Below are 18665 nucleotides of genomic sequence, written 5' to 3' on the forward strand. Positions count from 1 at the left end.
AGATAGAAAATAAAATTACATACTATTATTTCATCTCTGAATGTAGCTTTCATTATTTAGACTAAGCACTATTATTGACAGAAGTAATCTTAAAACTTTAGTGTTCACAAATACGAAGTGTATATCCTTGGGTGGAAAGCCCAGTAAAATAGTGGACCCTTGACTTACGAACTCAGTTCGTTCCCGAGGGCTGGGTGTGAGTCAAGCTGTCAGCTGGGGCTCAGGCTCCTCCACACAGCCTGCCAATCTCTCCCCTGTTTCCAGGCAGCTCTCAGCATCCTTGGAGAGGCACTGGCCCGGGATTTCTCAATGAGCCCCACTCGGGAAAGGATGCTGTGATGTTCCTTCCAGAACTCTTTCAGGGTTCACTCTGTCTGAGACCATCTGAAAGCACAAGCGGCCAGCACTCAGGTCGTAACTCATGATTTTGGTCATAAGTTAAAAGTTTTTTTTTTTTTTTTTTTTAAAGTAAAGTTTTGGTCATAACCCAAGGTGTTCATGTGTCAGGGCAGATGTAACTCAAGGATCCACTGTATATGTATGTGAAAATGCTTCTAATACTGCCGTTAAATTTTTTCTAAGGTGTCTTTAGAATATTTGCTTGTATTTATGATTAAGACTTTTTAATTTCGGGGGCTGGAGATTTAGCTCAGTGGCACAGCGCCTGCCTGGCAAGCACAAGGTCGTGAGTTTGATTCCCGGTACCAGAAAAAAGAAAAGACTTTTTAATTTCAGTATCGTTAAGGTCAAATAATAGCTTTCATTATGGGAACTACAAACCTGTCTTTCTTTCAGTCTTCTACTTTTCCTTTCTTACATGTCGTATTCGGTACCTGTGCGCAGTTGAAAGTTGCCACATTTTCTTTGCTCCACTTTGATCAAGAAGTAGCAATTATTTTCCTACCCCGTCAGCATAGGCCAGTAGAGTGCTGTACTGTGAGACACAATGTGGAGCCTAGCGGCGCCCGCTCCTGCCCTTGTGCTGTCCTGTGGTCTGTGAGGGGGCCTGGGCTAGCACCACCAGAGGTGTGATGAGGCCCCCAGGCCTTTCTGTCCCTCTTAGTTTGACATATGACTGTAGCCGCATAATCGACGTCAGGCAAGACCAGCAGAACTGCCCAACTGAGCTTAGCCAAAATGCTGACTCCAAGACAAGCTCACTGGCAAGTGTGAGGTCCCGAGTTCGAGTCCCAGTGCAAAAAACAAGACAAGTTTCTCTGTTATACAGACAGACTTCCCAACACCTGAGGGCAGCTATCAGGAGTCATTTTTATTATTTGCTTTCACCTTACAAATATCCCACATTTCTTTCACTATCTTTGTTCCTCTGACATAATTTCATGTTCTGTGGTCCTTGTATTTAACTGGTCGCTCTTCACTGGACTTCTTCCAGCCCGCCGAATTTCTCTTTAAATTTGTGGCACTCAGAATGGAAACCAGTGTTTCAAATATGTTTTGCCACTTTTACCCCTCAGTGACTGTTCCTGGAAGCCTCCCTCCTAACAAGCCCCAAACGTTAGCTTCTTCCTTCTCTTGCCTCCTCGTCTCTGCCTGTCCCACAAGAGATAAACGTTCTCTCTGTGTGGCCTCCTTTGCAGTGCTCTCTTCCTCAGAACCTGTTCCTGCCCTGAAGTGCTCCGAGCGCTTTACCCACACCGCTCTCTCCCCCGTGCGGTGCCAGCGTGGGGGGCCTGGCTCCTTGGTGAGGCTGCGAATTCCTGAAAGCATCTGTGGTATTTTATTTTTGTGCCTTAACACTTCACAGAGTACTTGGCGCATGTTAAATGCTTGATAAATATTTAATAGGTGGGCTAATTAACTAATAGACTTTGGGTAACAGAATATATTATCGTATGACCTACATTTTCTCATCAGGGTGTCAGGACGGCTATGAGGTTACTGTTTAAATCAGGATAGCATGTCCTTTGGTTTTCCATTAAAAAGAAAACGCATTTGATATAGATACTTTTCCAGCTCTGTAGACTGCCTTCTGAAAGATTTTGGCAGAGGTTTGTTTACTGTTTCTGGAATGTGAATTCACTCATTTTTGAAAATCAAGGCATTTGTTCTGTTCTTTCCTTTCTCCAATGCATTGCTCTAGAAATTAATTCACGTACACACTTTCATGTAATTTATCATATTATTTCATGTAACTTATTATAATTTATTTATGGAATGTTAACTGTATGGGTTGAGTAAATGTGGCTTCGTTGTTATTACTAACAAAAAAACAGTCGTTTATGTTTGTAAAGTGCCTTACCCGTTATATTTTCCTGTACCTTTGAGTCTTGGCAGACCTGCTTAGTAGCTAGGGATAGTTATCTGCGTTTTAGGAGAACAAGCTTAGAGAGAAAGGTCACCTGCCTAGTGAGAGGCCAGAATTGAACCCAGCTCTGGCAGAAAACCTGTTGCTCACTTGCTACCTGTGGCTCCAGATTCCTTCTGGATTAGGTAGGATCTTTTCCTTTTTTGTTTTCGGTACCGGGAATCGAACTCAGGACCTTGCGCTAGCCAGGTAGGTGCTGTGCCACTGAGCTTGGATCTTCTTGATGGAGAAGAACAGGTGGCAGGAAGGCAGTTAAACTGCTGTGCTTTCTTTGCATTTCTTGCCTTTGCCATTCTCCAACCTTTTCCCCCTTTAACTTGTAAGTATCTTCCTACGCTGGCCCTGGCCGCCTGGCCATGTATTTCCCATTGCCGCTTGGATCCGTGCAGAGCTGCAATGGGCTGGCGAGTGCTGTAGCGACCAAGGGCAGGAGCACGCAGCAGCTGTGCTGGTGTCTGGTGCTGTGCTAGGTGTCTCCTCTGTTACCATTCGCTGGCACCACCTTTCACAGATGAGGAAAGGGGGCGAAGACACCTCCCCTGGTACTCCTGGCACAATCTCCGCCTTACGCCCGGTACTGAAGCGCTTTCAAGTGGAAAGTCTTCTTTTTTTAAAAAAAAATTCTTACTGATACATGTTCACAGTTTGTATGAATTAGATTCTTTGTGGGGAGTTGGTACATGTACATAACTCATCTTAATTCTTTGTCTCGTATTTCTTGGTAGTCTTTTTGTACAGATTTAATCCCCCTTTTGTGATTGCTTTAAAGGACGTACTACATGGGCTTTGCTTTTCCTGTGGTAGAAAGGCGCTGGGAATACTGGGTTCACCTCTTTCCTTCTCTTGTGCTTTTTCCACTCGGTCTAATATTGTTAAAATGTAAACTATGTTACACACACAGCACACATCATCTTGTCCACATTTCATACTTCAGCGAGAACTAGTTTCTCAGATGGGTCTTTACAGAGAACAGAGCTCCACGGAAACGGGTCCCAGCACAGGTAAGAGTCAGGGGCCGAGGGAAGGGCTGCAGCATGGGGCATGGTACCCTGGGGCGGGTCCAGAGGGCGCTGGATCTTGGAGAGGATCGGTTACTCACGGGGTGTCCGGCTGCAGAAGGCAGGGGCACTGACCAGCAGCCTCGCAGTTTTAAGGGTTGGCAACACACACGGCCACTTCGGAGACCTCTCCTGCCTCCTGCTGAGGAGCACTGCCTTCCAGAGATAATCAACATTTCTTTCTTAAAATGGAGGCTTAACAACTCCAAACCTGGTGGTTTCATCAGAACTATAAACTGCTATATGTTAGAAGTGGAAGGAAAGAATTTCTGCCATGGCTATACGTGCAATTTAAAAACGCTTCTTTCATTTCTCCACTTTCCAGACAACTGCAGCATGACTTCCCCATGGCCGTGATTTTCAGCACGGATGATTTTTTCGCAAGGGAAGATGGTGCCTATGAGTTCAATCCTGACTTCTTGGAGGAAGCTCATGAATGGAACCAGAAAAGAGGTGATGAATTCCTTTCCACAACCCCGGGAAACGCTGTTGTGCACATAGATTTTAGCTGCTTCAGAAGGAGTAACTTTTATGCAACGAGCGTAATTAAAAGTTCTACCACTCCCCCCTGCCACGCAGAACTCCATAGCATAACCGCTTTAGATTCTAGGAAAAAAAATTACTGATAATGGGTTCTAAAGCAGTGGCATTTTAAAATTGTGTAATGACGCTAACAAAATGACAAAATGTGGATGACACTCAGCCTTCTCTGATTATTGCATGTTGTTCACTGTTATGTAAATTGTGTTGCAGCAAGAAAAGCAATGAGGAATGGCATATCCCCCATTATTATTGATAATACCAACCTCCACGCCTGGGAAATGAAGCCCTATGCAGTCATGGTAGGAAGAAGTATCATTCTGAATTTTCAGTGATGGACATTTTGTGAGAAAGTTGAAACATTTGTTCTTTCCTCTTTTCCTGGTCTTCCATGACTTCGTATTTCCTAACAGTAGTTCTTGAAAGGAGCAGATTATTTTAGTGTTTCTCTGCTGTGTTGACATTTGCTGAGATACTAATCTCATCTGAGGGCACAATTTTTAAATTCTGCTTGGTAAACAGTTCTGGGTCTGCACTGTTTCGGGACGGGGGTCTGCATTCTTAACAGCTTTCCAGTCTTGGTTACTTTCCAGACAGAGGAGTTCCACGGAAACTTGCAGGGAAATACTGGACTAATTGCTGCATGGCCATGGTTACAGGTTATAACAGAGCTTCCTTTGGGACTGAGGGCGGCCATAGCACTGTGTACCACTGTCACTGGGAATGCCAGAGCAACAGCATCTTTTAATTTAAAAATAATTTCAGGGTTATCACTGTTTCTATGCTACCTATTAAGGCGGTAGCATAGAAATATACCTGTAACTCAGTTCTCCAAGGAAATGGGACCCAGGTCAGGTAAGACTTTAGGTGCCTTTTTTCCCAGACATATTTTGTCTCATCTAATAACTTTTCATTCTCTATTGGGTAGAGCAAGGAGAGAGAACACCCACCACCACACAAGGTAGGGCAGGAAGCAGACAGCTTCTCCTCGTATCACGAATAACCCCCACTGGTAATTGTAAAGTGAGTATCTCCCACACTGGACTCATGGCAGTCTGTATTTAGGCTTTTTACATTTTGGGCAAAAATCGCATACCTACAGGTGTGCTTTTCTTTAAATAATACTTCTATCAGTTCTACAGTACTTAGGCCCAGACTGTGGGAGTTGGATGACTGGAAGAAAGAATAAGCATCAATTTTGTGTTTATTTCATTCTTGACTGAGAGTTGCGTGGGTGGGAAATGAAAAGGGTCTTGAAGACTTGAATGAATTCATGAGCATCTCAAAGCAAGAGGTAGGGAGTAACTGACAGTGGCTTTAGGAAGCCATTTTGCTTTTCATTTCCTGGATATGTACAATTTTTTCAGCCACTGTTATTTTGCAGCTGTTATTTAGGCTCAGAAATTAGATGTTTTCATGATATGATAGTTGAATCCTTCCCTAATTAAAAGGGCCCATCCAAAGACTAAAGAGGAAATCTTAACATTTAAAAAAAAATGTATCAACTGACATTTGTTTCAGTCCATGTACACAGTGTGCAACGATCAATTCAGGGTAGTTTGGTTATGCACCACTTCCAACATTTACCATTTCTTTGTGATGAGAACACTCAAAATCTTCTTCTGGCTATTTTGATTTTTTTGATACAATGTCAATTATAATCATCCCTCTGTGTAACAGTACGCCAGAACCCACTTATCCTATTTATGAGAAGTCTTTTTACTTAGCTCTTTTCGTTCTGTATTTTGCAACACAGTAACCAAAAGTAGTAACAGAAAGTTGTTTGAGATAAAGCAGGATTCAACTTCCGGGTGCAGAGAGTATTTGACGTTTGCATAGGGACAGTCATTTTTCCTAAACTCAGACTATCGCCTACCAGCTAGAGCTACTTCTGGAGGGATGAATATACAAACATGGAAGTCACTTCTACTTCATAAACTTCGTTTCTGTGGCACTCTCACTTTCTAAATCAAGGCTTGAGGACTAGAACAAGGCATCTAACAAATCTATAAGCATAATGTGACTGAAAACTCAGAGTTTGCTGCTCACACCTGTGTTTGAGGTATTTTAAACTAGTTCAGTCACAAACTTTTAAAGATGTTCAATTTCTATATGCTGGATAAAACTGACCAAAACTTAGCACTTTTAATCTGAGAATGGCTAAGTGTGGGAAAGAACTAATTGCATTAAGGTAAATTAAGGCATTGGATTACTGGTTAAAAACAAGTTTTACGAAAGCTCTGAAGTAAATGTTAAATGGCAGCATAAACCTTCCCAAACATACATACTATGTCTTCAATGTTTTATGTACTTTTGAAAAATCAGGCACTTGAAAATAACTATGAAGTTATATTCCGAGAACCTGACACTCGCTGGAAATTCAACGTTCAAGAGTTAGCAAGGTACTTCTTTGCTTTTCTAGTTTCTCATTATGTATCCTGCTGTTTTCAGGTGTTTCAGACCGAACAAAAGAATCTTTTCAGGCTGGAAATGGACTGGTAGTTTTCAGGCCAGAAATGGTAATTCTTGGAAATTGGTAACTTTGGAATTATTAATGTGAAGACTTTAGTTTTGGGTCAGTTTTCTAATATAATGCTAAATGCTAAATCTCAGCTTGAACTCGGTCCTTTAAAAGGACACATTTAACATTTTGCTAAATTGCTTCTTCATTAATGAACATCTAAAAGCACTTTCCTCTGCATGGGATTGCACATGTCAATGGTGTTTTTGCATTTGGACTAAATAAAGATCTTTAGATGTTGAACAGTATGTGGTTTGTTTATGGTTTAGATGCTGCTTCTAATTTATAAAGCAATAAATGTCCAAATAATACTAACTTGGTTTTGAGTGCATGAGTTCTGATATTCAGTCTCTGTTATCTGATGTTAATGTCAATGATTTAATCAGTGAGACCAGAATTTACCTTTTAGGAGTAAGAGTAGTTCCTCTTTTTTTTTTTTTTTCTTCCCTGTCTTTTTGAGACAGGGTCTCGCTATGGCAGTTCAGGCTGGCCTTGAGCTCACTTTGTAGCCCAGGCTGGTCTCGAACTTGCAATGATCCTCCTGCCTCAGCCTCCCGAGTGCTGGGTTTACAGGTGTGCACCACCACGCCCGGCTGGGGTAGTTCCTCTTGTGATTACAAGCAGATAGTATTTCCATTAGGGTCTGTGGCTCACCCTGGCAGGATCCCTCAGGTGGTTGTTAAACCCTAGAGCATGGACTCCATTCTATGTTGGACTCTTTGGTAAATACATTTCTAACTATATTCTCAGTTGATCCTTGTGTCTGCTAGAGTTTAAGATCGTTTTAGTAAGCATCTCTTAGTCTCAGGGACTGATAGGACTGAACTGATGAAAGATATATGCATGATTTTTAAAAATCTCACGGTATCCTTTCATGTTTTGAAGCACATAATTGAGATTACCAGAAGCAAAGCATTTCTGAAGCGAGCCTCAGGGTAGTCTGAAGGCATGCAGGACAGCATGAAAAACGGGAATAGAGCCTGAAAGATAATGGAATAGCAAGATCCACTTTTGCCAGTAACTGCCCTGAGGAAGAGAGTGTGATATTTATACAATGCAACAAGTAAAGCACTTTGATATTTTTACCTTAACTAAATGTTTATGGTTTATTCCCCATACAGAAGAAACATTCATGGAGTCCCAAGAGAAAAAATACACCGAATGAAAGAACGGTATGAACATAATGTTACCTTTCACAGTGTACTTCATGCGGAAAAGCCGAGCAGAATGAACAGAAACCAGGACAGGAATAATGCCTCACCTCCCAGTGGTGCAGGATACTGGCATTCCTACACAGAGTTTCCAAACCGGAGGGCTCACGGCAGCTTCACAAATGGGAGCTCCTTCAGCAGAAGGGGCGGCTGTCACCACGGATATTAGAGGCCTATCTTACAGCCATTCAGCATTTTCCTAAAGAAGTTTTTACTTCAATATTTGGTATTTATTGTCTGTTCAATTTTAGCAGAGCTCTGATTCCAGTGTAAATAGCCAAACCCCGAAGTTTCTGGGAGGAGGTCACTCTATTCATTAGCATCAAGAACGTGTTGAAGTGCACCTGCGTGCATGGTGTGAGGCTGGGCATTCTGTGGATTTCATGAAAGTCTTTCTCTAGGGAAAGAATTTGGAACCGAAATCCAAGAACATAACCAACTGGTCACATAGGTTCATACATGGAAGTGTTTATATTATACATAAATTTCCATTTATGTATAAAGTACCATTTTTATGAATCCATTTATTTTTTTCAAAAATTTCATCTCTTACCAGGAAGGTGGAGAAAGGAGGGGAGAAGAGGTAGAAAATGCTTGTAGTGCCATGCTACTTGATAATCTATGTATCCAAAATCGTGAGATATGTCACTAATGATACTGACTTTCCTTTAAAATGGATAGAAAACTCACAGATAAGGGAATACTGTCTTCACAGCAGACACTTTGGGAAGTTATTCCTTTAATTTAATGATCTATTACTATTGAAATGTCTGTGGAACCTTGATAGCTACACAAGTGACTCAGGAAAATCAGTGTCATTATTTGTCATGCTTTGTGTCTAACTACTTTATTCAACACGATTAAACCTTTGTCTGTGGTCTGTGTAAATAAAATTAACCTGCCTTCATAAGACAATTTTAAGTGGAACAATTAAGCAATTTTTACAGTTATGCCTATAAATGTAGTTACTTGGCAGCCAAAATATTTGCGAGTGCAAGGAATTAAGCAGCCTAGGATAAAGATCACATGAGTGTGTAAAGCCATGCTCACTGGAAGACCAGCAGTCTTAATGTTTTACATGGCATCATTTGAGACAATAAACTTCTACACAGCTCTGGAATGTCTCTCTTATGTGGCTACTGAATATAGGAATCCAAGTTAAATCCCAGCACTTAAGGCCGGATTAATTTGGTATGAGGTCATGATGGATAAGCCAATAGGGTATGTGTTCTATTTATTGTTGGCCAACAGCTTCTTTCTAATGTTCTGTGAATTATTTTAAGTGTCTTATATAATGGTGCTTTTATGGTTATTACAAATTGTATATGGTATTGTGTTTATATGGATTTGTCATTGAATTTTTTTTGTTCAATAAATTTACCTAAATCCCAAGGAATTCAATCATATCATAACCGATTTTTCTACATCATAACTTATTTACTAGTCTAACAGCAGCCATAAATGTAAAGACAAAAGCAACTTGATATTTTCTTCCTTACATACATACCTGCACATTAGAAGGTCTATCTTAGTCTGGCTATGATGGTACATGTCTGTAATCTTAGCGCTTGGGAGACTGAGGCAAAAGGATCACCAGGAGTTCGAGGCCAGCCTGGGCTGGAGAGCAAGACCCTGCCTCAAAAAACCGAAGAAGATTATTTTAATATTCCATTAACACTATGGCAATCTACTCAACATCCTGATAACTACCAGCAATGCATTTGTAATTTTTTTGTTAGAATTTAAAAAATTGGTATATCCGTTGAGTAACAAAGCTTGGCTAACAGATGTAAAATAGTACATGATGAATCTAAACTGTTACAGTTTTAAAAAATTCTATGTGCTTTAAGCATAGCACACAGTAATCCTCTTATAATAGTCCATTTAATAATACTCCTACTTTCTAGGCCCAGGTAACCCTGGGTATTTTAGTCAATATGGTTACTGCAGAACCAGCTCAAAAAGGATGGCTTCATCCACGTTAGTAGAGGGAATTACCTTCAAGTCCCAGGAGTCGTCCAAAGGGCCGATTCAAGTACCTCTGGTTTGGCTGGCTGGTTCTCTTGGGCTTTTGGTTCGCACGGGCTGAGGGAGGTAATCATCATGAAGTGGCTCTGGGCTAAGATCCAGAGCTTTTACACAGCTTTGGCAGTTTCCTGGCCCATTTAGGTCTTTTCTTTTTCTAAATGACCTCGGAAATACTTGCCTTAGAAGCCTACAAAGAACTGAATGCCACCACCTTTATCCCAGGTAGAAGTGGTCTGACTTCTATCATCTTTTGAACACCTAACACTCACTTGCATTTCTCTGGGTCATTGCTTGCATTATTCATAGAGCTGGCAAGTGCTCTGTAAACACAGTAGACTCTCATTAAGTGACTGCTGAATAAATAACACAAACTTTTTACCACTTATTCTTATCATGCAGTATGTACTGACAAGTCTGTATTAAATTGTCATTTCTGGGAGGGTAGTGTATATATATATACTAAAGCTTTACACTTTGTTCATGTAGCTTGGATATTATTTATAATTCATAAGAAGGAGTGTATGCTTTAGATATCTCTATACTAGGTGGTCTGAATGGCAATGAGAACAGAGGAGGTGAGAGCACTTATTTCTAGGATTCACAAAGAAAAAGGTTAAATCCTTGAAAATAGGATTCTTCTTGTTTTACTCAGTTTTACTGAGTTTTACTCCCTGTTCTAGAGTGGAACACAGAATAATTAGGATGCGAAGGCCATACTGTTTTATGAACAAAACTTAAGTTGGAATAAGACTAGCAGAACACTTAATGGCAGAATTAACTATGACGTTAATGATTTTTGGAAGCGAGATAAATCATGGAGCAGTTAAAAAAGTGGGAAATTTTTTTTTTTTTGGTGGTGCTGGGGATGGAACAGATACACTGAGCTACATCACCAGCCCACAAGTTAGTATTTTTTTAAAACTGGTACTGGCAACTGAACCCAGGGCCTTTGCACTGAGCTACAATTCCCAGCCCTTTTTTATTCTTTATTTTGAGACAGCGTCTCACCAAATCATTTAAGTTGTACAGTCTGCGCTTAAATTTGTAATCTTCCTGCTTTAGCATCCTACACATAGTGCTGGGATTACAGGTGTGTACTGCCACACAAAGTTTCACAAACTGATTTTTAAAAGGATTTTTTCTTCTACAAGGGCCTGGTTTCACATGACTGTAATCCTAGCACTCAGGAGGCTAGAGCAGGAGGATTGATGCAAGTTCAAGGTCAGCCTGAACTACACTTTATTTTTGTTGAAATAGTTTTGTCTCAGCGAAACCCCCAACCCAACCCAACCCAACCCAGCCCAACCCAACCCAACCCAAAAGAATTTATTTGTGGCTTTGAAATGAGTCTATAATTACATTTGAATACATGAAATTATACATACATTTAAGATAAATGAAAACATCTGGTTTAAGAGCTTCCTCATGCCATTGTGTAGCTCCTAGTTAGACCTTTCTCTCTTTAATATAAACATAAGGAAGTAACAGATGTTACTTGTTACTTTTGACTTGGTGGTAGGTTTAACCAGCAGCACATTCTAGGTCCTATGATACTGCTAAAGACAAAGCAGGTAAATCAATACCAATTTGAAAGCAAGTTTCTGACGTTCCAAAATGGATGACGAGTTTGCTTTAAAAAAAATTTTTTTTTTTGTCTTTTTGAGGCAGGGTCTCACTATGCACTTCGGGCTGGCCTTGAGCTCACTTTGTAGCTCAGGCTGGTTTTCTGCCTCAGCCTCTCAAGTGCTGGGATTACAGGCGTGTGCCACCACGCCTGGCTGGACTTTTTAAAAAAATTTTTAATCTGCTTCTGACTTAAAAAATTTGAATTTTTAATTGAAGTAGTTTCAGAGATCACACTGGGATCATATGAAGTTGTTACATTGAGGGTTCTGTTCTTCTTGTACTATGCTGACCTAAGGGTAAAGAACTGGCTGGAAGGAAACCCCACTATAATATATTTATCCTGACTTTTGAACAGGAGGGAACTACAGCAGAGAACAATGCATACATTAAGGAAAATTTTCATAGGAAGTTACCACTAAAAAACTCCTAAAATAGGAACTAAACTGAAAGGAATTATCTGAGTCAAAACAGCTATACTTAAAAACTTTGTTTCAATTAGTCAGTGATACACTGTACAAGGTCTATTTATTTGTAAAATAATATTTGCTGCGATCAGGTCCAATGAAAGATTTAAATGAGTTCTATTAATAAATGTACAATTTTAAGATACACAGTTGAAAACAGAATCAAGCAAAGAACATCTGTGATCTGCAAATAGGCCACTGTGAAACTATTACTCATAGCTTTTCTTGTTATGAAAATACTGATAGGCAGTTTGAGACTGTAGTATACACCGGACAGGTTAAGAGTCAGTAACCATTGTCATTTATGTTTTTGTTGCCTTTGCAATCTCTTAGATAAATTCTTTATCCTGCTTGTGTTCTGCACGTTGCTCTTACATTCTTCTGTGCTGGCTGGGGACTTCTCTTGTCCTCTGACCAGAGACACAGTGTAATGGCTTTTTTGTCCAAGATTATCTTCTGAACTGGAAGGAGCAGTCCTCCTGGATTCACGGATAGGTGAAAGTAGATTTTCTCCTGCAGAACCAGACAAGAGGGCTTGGGTATTTATCACTGCAAGTTCTTCATCAGCTATTGAGTTGCTTTCTGAAAGAGAAACTTTTTCTTTAAGTGGAGTCATCTGAGAAAAATTCAGTTCCTTTTTCTTCATAGGTGTCTCGTACTTGGTGCCACAAGTCCGTGGTGGCTGAAAGGCCTTCTGTGCGGCTGGGGAAACAAACGTGCAAATGGGGCTCACGGGGGGAGGTAAAGGCACTCGGCTCAGGAAGTCCAGGGCTCGTCTCTTCTTGCAGTTTTTTGGGTCACTCACTGCTTTCTCCCTTTCGCAGGACTTTGAAGTTATTTGGGCTGATATGGGGGTAGACGCAGATTTTCCTTTTGGCGAACAAAGTGATAAAGGACTCTGGTAATTCATCTCACTACCAGAAGACATCTAATAAAGTAAAAAGTAACCTATCATAATTATGAACTAGTGTAAAAACAATATCCAATTAACCTTTCATTATAAATAACACACAAATATCACAGATATTTATCCAACTGCTAACAAATTAGATGAGTTCAAGAAATACTCATGTTACTACTCCTGTTTCAGAAAGAGATAGTTCTGCATAAAAGGTATAAAAATGACATGAAAGATAGAGGAAGAATAACACAGTCAAAGACAAAAAAATGTTGACATCACTTATGCTTAATCTTTTAAAAAAATCATTAATAGGTCAAACAAAAAGAGGCATTTTAAAACCATCTTAAGAATACACACTGCCTGAGTTCTAATGTCTACTTTTTAGCTTTGTGACCTTGGGTTTTTTTTTTTGTGGCGACAGGGTCTCACTCTGTAGTTCAGCCTGGCCTTGAACTCAGCGTGTAACCCAAACGGGCCTCAAACTCCTGGTAATCATACTGCCCCAGCCTTCCAAGTGCTGGGATTCACAGGTGTGACGCACCATGGCCAGCAAGTTGTTTAACCTCTTTATACCACAGTCTCCTCATCAGTGATAATAGTTTTCATAGTTACTGTGTTTCATTGCTGTGAGGATTAAATGAGTTAATACAGCCACACTTATGAAGTAGTAGTATTTAGTTTAGCAATAACATAAACTTTAGGGGCTGGGGATTTAGCTTAGTGGCACAGTGCCTGCCTGGCAAGCGTGAGGTTGTGAGTTTGATTACTGGTACCGGAAAAAAAAAAAGATAACATAAACTTCAGCTTGATTGTTCTGTGATTTAGGGGGTGGTACTGGGAATCAAACTCAGGACCTCACACTTGCCACGCAAGCACTGCACCACTGAGCTGTATCCTCGGCCCCAAATCTTCTGCGATTTAATGAGTAAAAATACACTTAAAATCAATCCCAATGGAATAGGAAAAAGAAACAGGCAAAAAAGGCTTTTTCAAACATATGTATTTAGAATCCTAAAAGTGAAAGCACTTGTTGTAAAGTGTGTCACCTAAGACTTAGTCTTGCTTCAATAAACAAGATATAGTTTCCAAATACCCTACACCTATAGTAGTGACGTAACAATTAACCACCGTTTCTAATTAAGTTTATTATATTTTACCATGTTTCCGAATTATATACTAGACTTGATTCCTCCATATGTAACATTTCTTAAATTTATATTAACTTACCAGGCACTTGTTTCCTGTACCCAGGACTGTGTGTGCAGGGTGTGGCTCTGAAGTACAGTCTTTAGATGGGGTAGACCACTTGGGATCGTTTACATTGAGTAAATGTGTGAGCGTCTTTGCTGCATCATTGCAAAATGTGTCAACATTCTAAGAAAGTAAGTTGAAAAATCTGTTTTGTAAGTTGCAACGACATGCACGTTTTCAGGTAGTACTTCCTTTCAGACCAGAACTAAAACATTCTGACTACAACAAATGAGATACTCAAAAGTTGACAGCGGCTGTCAAACACGCCAGCGCAGAAATGCAAAAGCAATGCCACTGATTTAGGGGAATCTAGCTGGAGGAAGGTGCTGAGGAGGGAGGAGAAGGGTGCAGGTGTGAAGGAGAGACGTAAGCGATCCGCCCAGCCAGGGTCAGTCAGCAAGGTGTCGTGATATTGGTAAGATCGGGGCTTATGTTCTAGTTCCATGTAATAGCAGGAAACCATCATCACATCCACAGAGTGCTTTGTAGGGCATGAAAACCAAAGAACTGCCTCATACTGCACATCTGTCCCACGCATTAACTCAAATGATACAAAGGTTAATCTACATGGAACTGGTCTTTAAGAAGCCACCACTGGTCAAATACCAGGAAGTTAACAAATACCAGTTAACCTACTGGCATAACCTCATACCTGAGAGTATTTTACAGAACTTTAAAAAACCAGGGGTGCACACACACATATATACATAGAAAACTGCTTATGTGTGATCTGAGGGAAGTAATTCAAGTGTTTCCTACTTGAGATTAATAATATTCAAATCAAAGAAGCATACTGTACAAGATATAGATACATTAGATACAGAACTTAAACTACTAGCTTACAACTAATCCCACTGCTACTGCTGTTAGCCACAGGTAACTCATTTTCTTGTTTCCCATTTCCAGTTCACCTCCATGGTGTGTACCTCTGATCATCCTCCTCACAACTTCTCTTCACTCACTTCCTCTCAAGTCATTCTTTTCCATCTGAGAACTGTCATTCCCTTATTCCCTCATCTCTTGGGCAATGGATATATAATGAAACCTCACCTTTATGTACTACCACAGCGATCCAATTTACACTATTTCTTGATTCAGGCAAAGTAGGAATACAGCAAAATATGTCATGATGATGAAAAGCGGTTTTACCTCAACAACAGTTTTCATTTTGTTGAATCTCTCTTGAAGGTGGCCCTCTTTTGGACTGGCAGAAAACATGGAAAAATCTACAGCAAATAAAGTAGGAATTGCAGAGCAGGATTCTGGTCGCCACTGAAGGTTGCTTGCAGCAATTAACATGTGAGGCTTAATAATATCTTCATTAAGATCAATCCAAAATTTTATTGCCAAAAAATTATAGCATTCATCTGTCAGATACACCAGAGGAGCAAGACCTACAATGAAAAAAAAAAAAAACATAAATAATTTTAAAAACACAAGAGTGCGAATATACTTATTTATTTATTTATTTTTGAGCCAGGGTCTCGCTATGTAGTTCAGGCTGGCCTTGAACACACTTTGTAGCCCAGACTGGCCTCACACTCGATGCAGTCCTCCTGTCTAAGCCTTCCAAGTGCTGAGACTACAGGTGTGCACCAGCATGCCCGGTTTTAATACGCTTATTTTAGTAGGTACGAATGGTAAAAATAAATCAAAATAACTGAATTTAGAGAAGACTTGGGATTTCCAAAATATCTGTTGCTTATGATAACAGATCAGATTATGGTAAATTTCAATGCCAACATATTCTGTCACTGAGATCATGGTGATGCAGGTCTACTCATAATGCTGAAGGCGGAAGAATCTACAATCCTTCTGGAAGAGTTTGACAATGCCTAAGTGACATAGCCATTTACCTTTATACCCAGTAACCCTGCTGCTAGTTATTCACTCTGCAGATGTATCTCCAACAATAATAAAGTACACATACACAATAATGCAGTAGGCAGCTATAAAAATGAGGGAAAACTACCAATTGACTTCCCACACTGTGTTAAGTGAGAGCTGAAGAGGATAAAAGGCAGGCTAGGTTATGTTATCCTGAATATAAGGAAATGTAAAAGAAAAATGTGCCTGTTTATTTGTGCAGCAGTAATAGAAGCAGCCTAAACCAGAAACTAAAGGAGCGGGGCGGGGCGGGGAAGGGAGGACTAAGGCTGGGGTAGCAGCGTGGAGGAGGAAGTGACACTCTCCAGTACATCATTTTATATAGCTCTGGCTCTTTCAAGCAGTCATAGGACTTGACTTTAAATACCATATTCTGCTGAAAAGGAACCAAGGTGCCTTAGGGAAGCAGCTGACCCCATGGCCGGAGCAGGGAACATACAAGAAGAACCTGGAACATCTTGTGCTGCCAGAAAGGAAATACTCAAAAAGCAAAGGGGGCTCACTGAAACACAAGCGCCAGCCGCTAAGGCTCCTATGCCCAAAGCTGAAGCAATGTGAGCCCCGTGAAGGTAATGGATTTTCCCCCGCAGAGTGGGGTACATATTTCTAAATCAGTAATGATGTAAGCAAGCTGAAGGAAAGGAGAGCACTTCCTTACAGACTCCAATGAATTCCGATTCATGTACAATAAACGAGGCAAAAAAGCAATCACCATTAGGAAAATACTACAGTGATAACTGCTGCAAGCAACTGAGGGCTATTAAAACTAATGGGCAAAAATCTGTGGTGAAATGGATCTTTAGGGTCTCTTTCCCTCAAGATATTTTATTAACTACAAAGGGAAAGGCAGTTATTTTATGGGCGGGAAACCTGGCAGTGAGCACCTTAACCACCTGGTCTCCAGTACCAATAATAAGAAACAGCAACATCATAAAGCCTTCAACCTGATGCACGAAGGACGCAGCATCCTTTCAACAGCAAACTTGCCCAAAACGTATGGCTTCATTCCATGCAAGAGAAAAACATCAGACAAACCCAGCTTGAGGGAAATGCTACAAGATAATGATCAACCCACTCAAAAGTGTCACAGTCATGAGAAACAAAAGGTGACTGAAGAACTGTTAGATTGGAGGAGATTCCTGAGAACTAATGGGTAAGTGCACGGTGGGATCCTGCTTAGGATCCTGAAGCAGAAAAGGGAAAACGGTATGAAAACTTCAAACCTAGGACCTGGGTTCAGGGTGGAGTTCTTGAGTAGCACATCCAAGGGCCTGGGTTCAATCCCCAGTACCCTCCACCCCCACCCAAACCAACTACATAAATTTAAACAAACTGTAGGGGGCAATGAATCTTAGCATATTATTTTGGATAAAATAGTTTTGGTAAAAGCCTACATGGTGCCTTGGGAAGCCTCCTGGGACAGTGTAAGAGCTAATTCCCCAGATCAACACTGTCCAGGAATGTCTCCCCAAGATAAGGGGGCGCCTAGGCCTAGGTAACCCTCCATGACCCTGCCTGGGCAGTTCCATCTCCTGGCCCTAGGTAAACATTGTAACCATAAAGTAAATGTACGGTTATCTAAAGGGGGTCATATAAAACAAGAGTACAAAAAGTATATATCATTGTGGTTGGGCTCATGCCCGGAGCCTGACCCGGTTACATGGCACAAGGAAAACAACATGTGGCCAGGGCTATAACATTCCTTTCTGTTACCATGGAAACCAAAAATGTATATAACCTGGGAACAAAGACAGGTCCACGCCCACTTCCTGGACTTGCAAGTCGGGATGAGAGGTGACCGGTCTAAATTAAAACTTTGTCTGTTCTCTTTGGTCTCTTGCGGAATACAGCCTGAATTTTTGCCGTAACAAAACCTACGGTATAGGCCAGTGACAGCAAACCTTTAGGAGCTTTCAATGGCGATGACCCACTGTGGCATGCGTGCCATAGGTTCCCCCCACTGGTGCAGGCAAAGATGTTGTACCAACGCTAACTTTCTGATTCTAGTAGTTGTACAACACTGTGTAAGATAACATTAGGGAACGCTGGGTTAGGAATATTTGGGAACTGTACCATTTGCACAACTTTTGTTTGTTTTGTTTTTTTTTTTCCCGTGTACAGGGAACCGAACTCACGACCTTGAGCTTGCCAGGCAGGCGCTTTGCCGCTGAGCTAAATCCCCAGCCCTTGCGCAACTTCTGACTGTCTGAAAACAGTTTAAAATAAAATGTTATGAAATTTGAATGCTAGAAACAGGCTGCTGGACAAGCTAAGACTGAGATAAAGTGAGAGAAGCTGGAGTTAGGTGAGGTACTAAACATTTACCATTTCTTATAAATTATACTTATTATATAATGTATAATATCTACAATTATTTTATATATATTACATAATTTCTTATACTACTCAGATGGTTATGTGTTCCCCGTAAATGACAGGAATGGAAAGAATTGCCATTCTTGGATAATAATTTATTTATCTTATTGTAAGTGATGGCTTAACCTTTCATTTTTCCCAATTTACAAGTAGATTTATTTAATGGCTATTAATTTTAAATATTAAATATGGCTTTTGAGATATAAATTTCCCAAACACATTCAATTTTCTAATTTTGGAATCTGCCTCTAACTACATTCAAAATCTGATATTACTGCCCTTCTCTCAAATGTCCTTTAGAATACCATGTTTGACCATGATAAACATGTAGATTACATAAAAGCAATATGTGAAGAACATTTAGAATAATGCAAAAAATAAAAATGAACTCACACAGTAGTTTTTCATTTTTTTTGTAAAGAAGTTTCATACCTGGATCAAAGTGCACTGAAACAAAACAACTTCCAAAGGCACAC

The 18665-nt window shown here is 40.3% G+C and overlaps 2 protein-coding genes across 10 annotated transcripts in view; one reads left to right on the plus strand and one right to left on the minus strand.

The window, feature by feature from the left end:
* Positions 1–431: 431 nt before the first annotated feature.
* N4bp2l1 (NEDD4 binding protein 2-like 1) lies at positions 432–9057 on the plus strand. Of its 2 annotated transcripts, XM_005387714.2 has the most exons (5): positions 432–3327; positions 3710–3837; positions 4138–4226; positions 6250–6326; positions 7567–9057. In XM_005387714.2, exons 2-5 carry the CDS (start codon positions 3732–3734, stop codon positions 7823–7825), a joined length of 531 nt encoding a protein of 176 aa, XP_005387771.1. In that variant the 5' UTR covers positions 432–3327; positions 3710–3731; the 3' UTR covers positions 7826–9057. The 2 variants fall into 2 exon arrangements, with proteins under 2 accessions (XP_005387771.1, XP_013371342.1); XM_013515888.1 differs by having other exon boundaries at positions 432–3837.
* A 2759-nt stretch (positions 9058–11816) lies between these two features.
* Positions 11817–18665, minus strand: part of Brca2 (breast cancer 2, early onset) — a 77592-nt gene continuing 70743 nt past the window's right edge. For 6 of the 8 annotated variants that reach the window (XM_005387718.2, XM_005387715.2, XM_013515889.1 and 3 more), the window contains exons 25-27: positions 15076–15320; positions 13903–14049; positions 11817–12702 (exon numbers count right to left, since the gene is read on the minus strand). In XM_005387718.2, the coding sequence (XP_005387775.1) occupies positions 12073–12702; positions 13903–14049; positions 15076–15320 (1022 nt within the window). In that variant the 3' untranslated portion in view covers positions 11817–12072. Of the gene's footprint in view, positions 12703–13902; positions 14050–15075; positions 15321–18665 lie in introns of those variants that run through there. The other 2 variants (XM_005387719.2, XM_005387720.2) reach the window with 2 other exon arrangements.

Source organism: Chinchilla lanigera, unplaced genomic scaffold (assembly GCF_000276665.1).
Source record: "Chinchilla lanigera isolate Chin_1 unplaced genomic scaffold, ChiLan1.0 scaffold00030, whole genome shotgun sequence".
Taxonomy (NCBI): Eukaryota; Metazoa; Chordata; class Mammalia; order Rodentia; family Chinchillidae; genus Chinchilla; species Chinchilla lanigera.

What these genes read in the sequence shown, in the direction of transcription:
- N4bp2l1 (XM_013515888.1), top strand. Translation starts at nt 3,732, where the DNA reads ATGGCCGTGATTTTCAGCACGGATGATTTTTTCGCAAGGGAAGATGGT. An exon ending in TGAAGCCCTATGCAGTCATG is followed by an intron (nt 4,227 to 6,249) that starts GTAGGAAGAAGT and finishes TTGAAAAATCAG; the next exon opens with GCACTTGAAAATAACTATGA. An exon ending in AACGTTCAAGAGTTAGCAAG is followed by an intron (nt 6,327 to 7,566) that starts GTACTTCTTTGC and finishes TTCCCCATACAG; the next exon opens with AAGAAACATTCATGGAGTCC.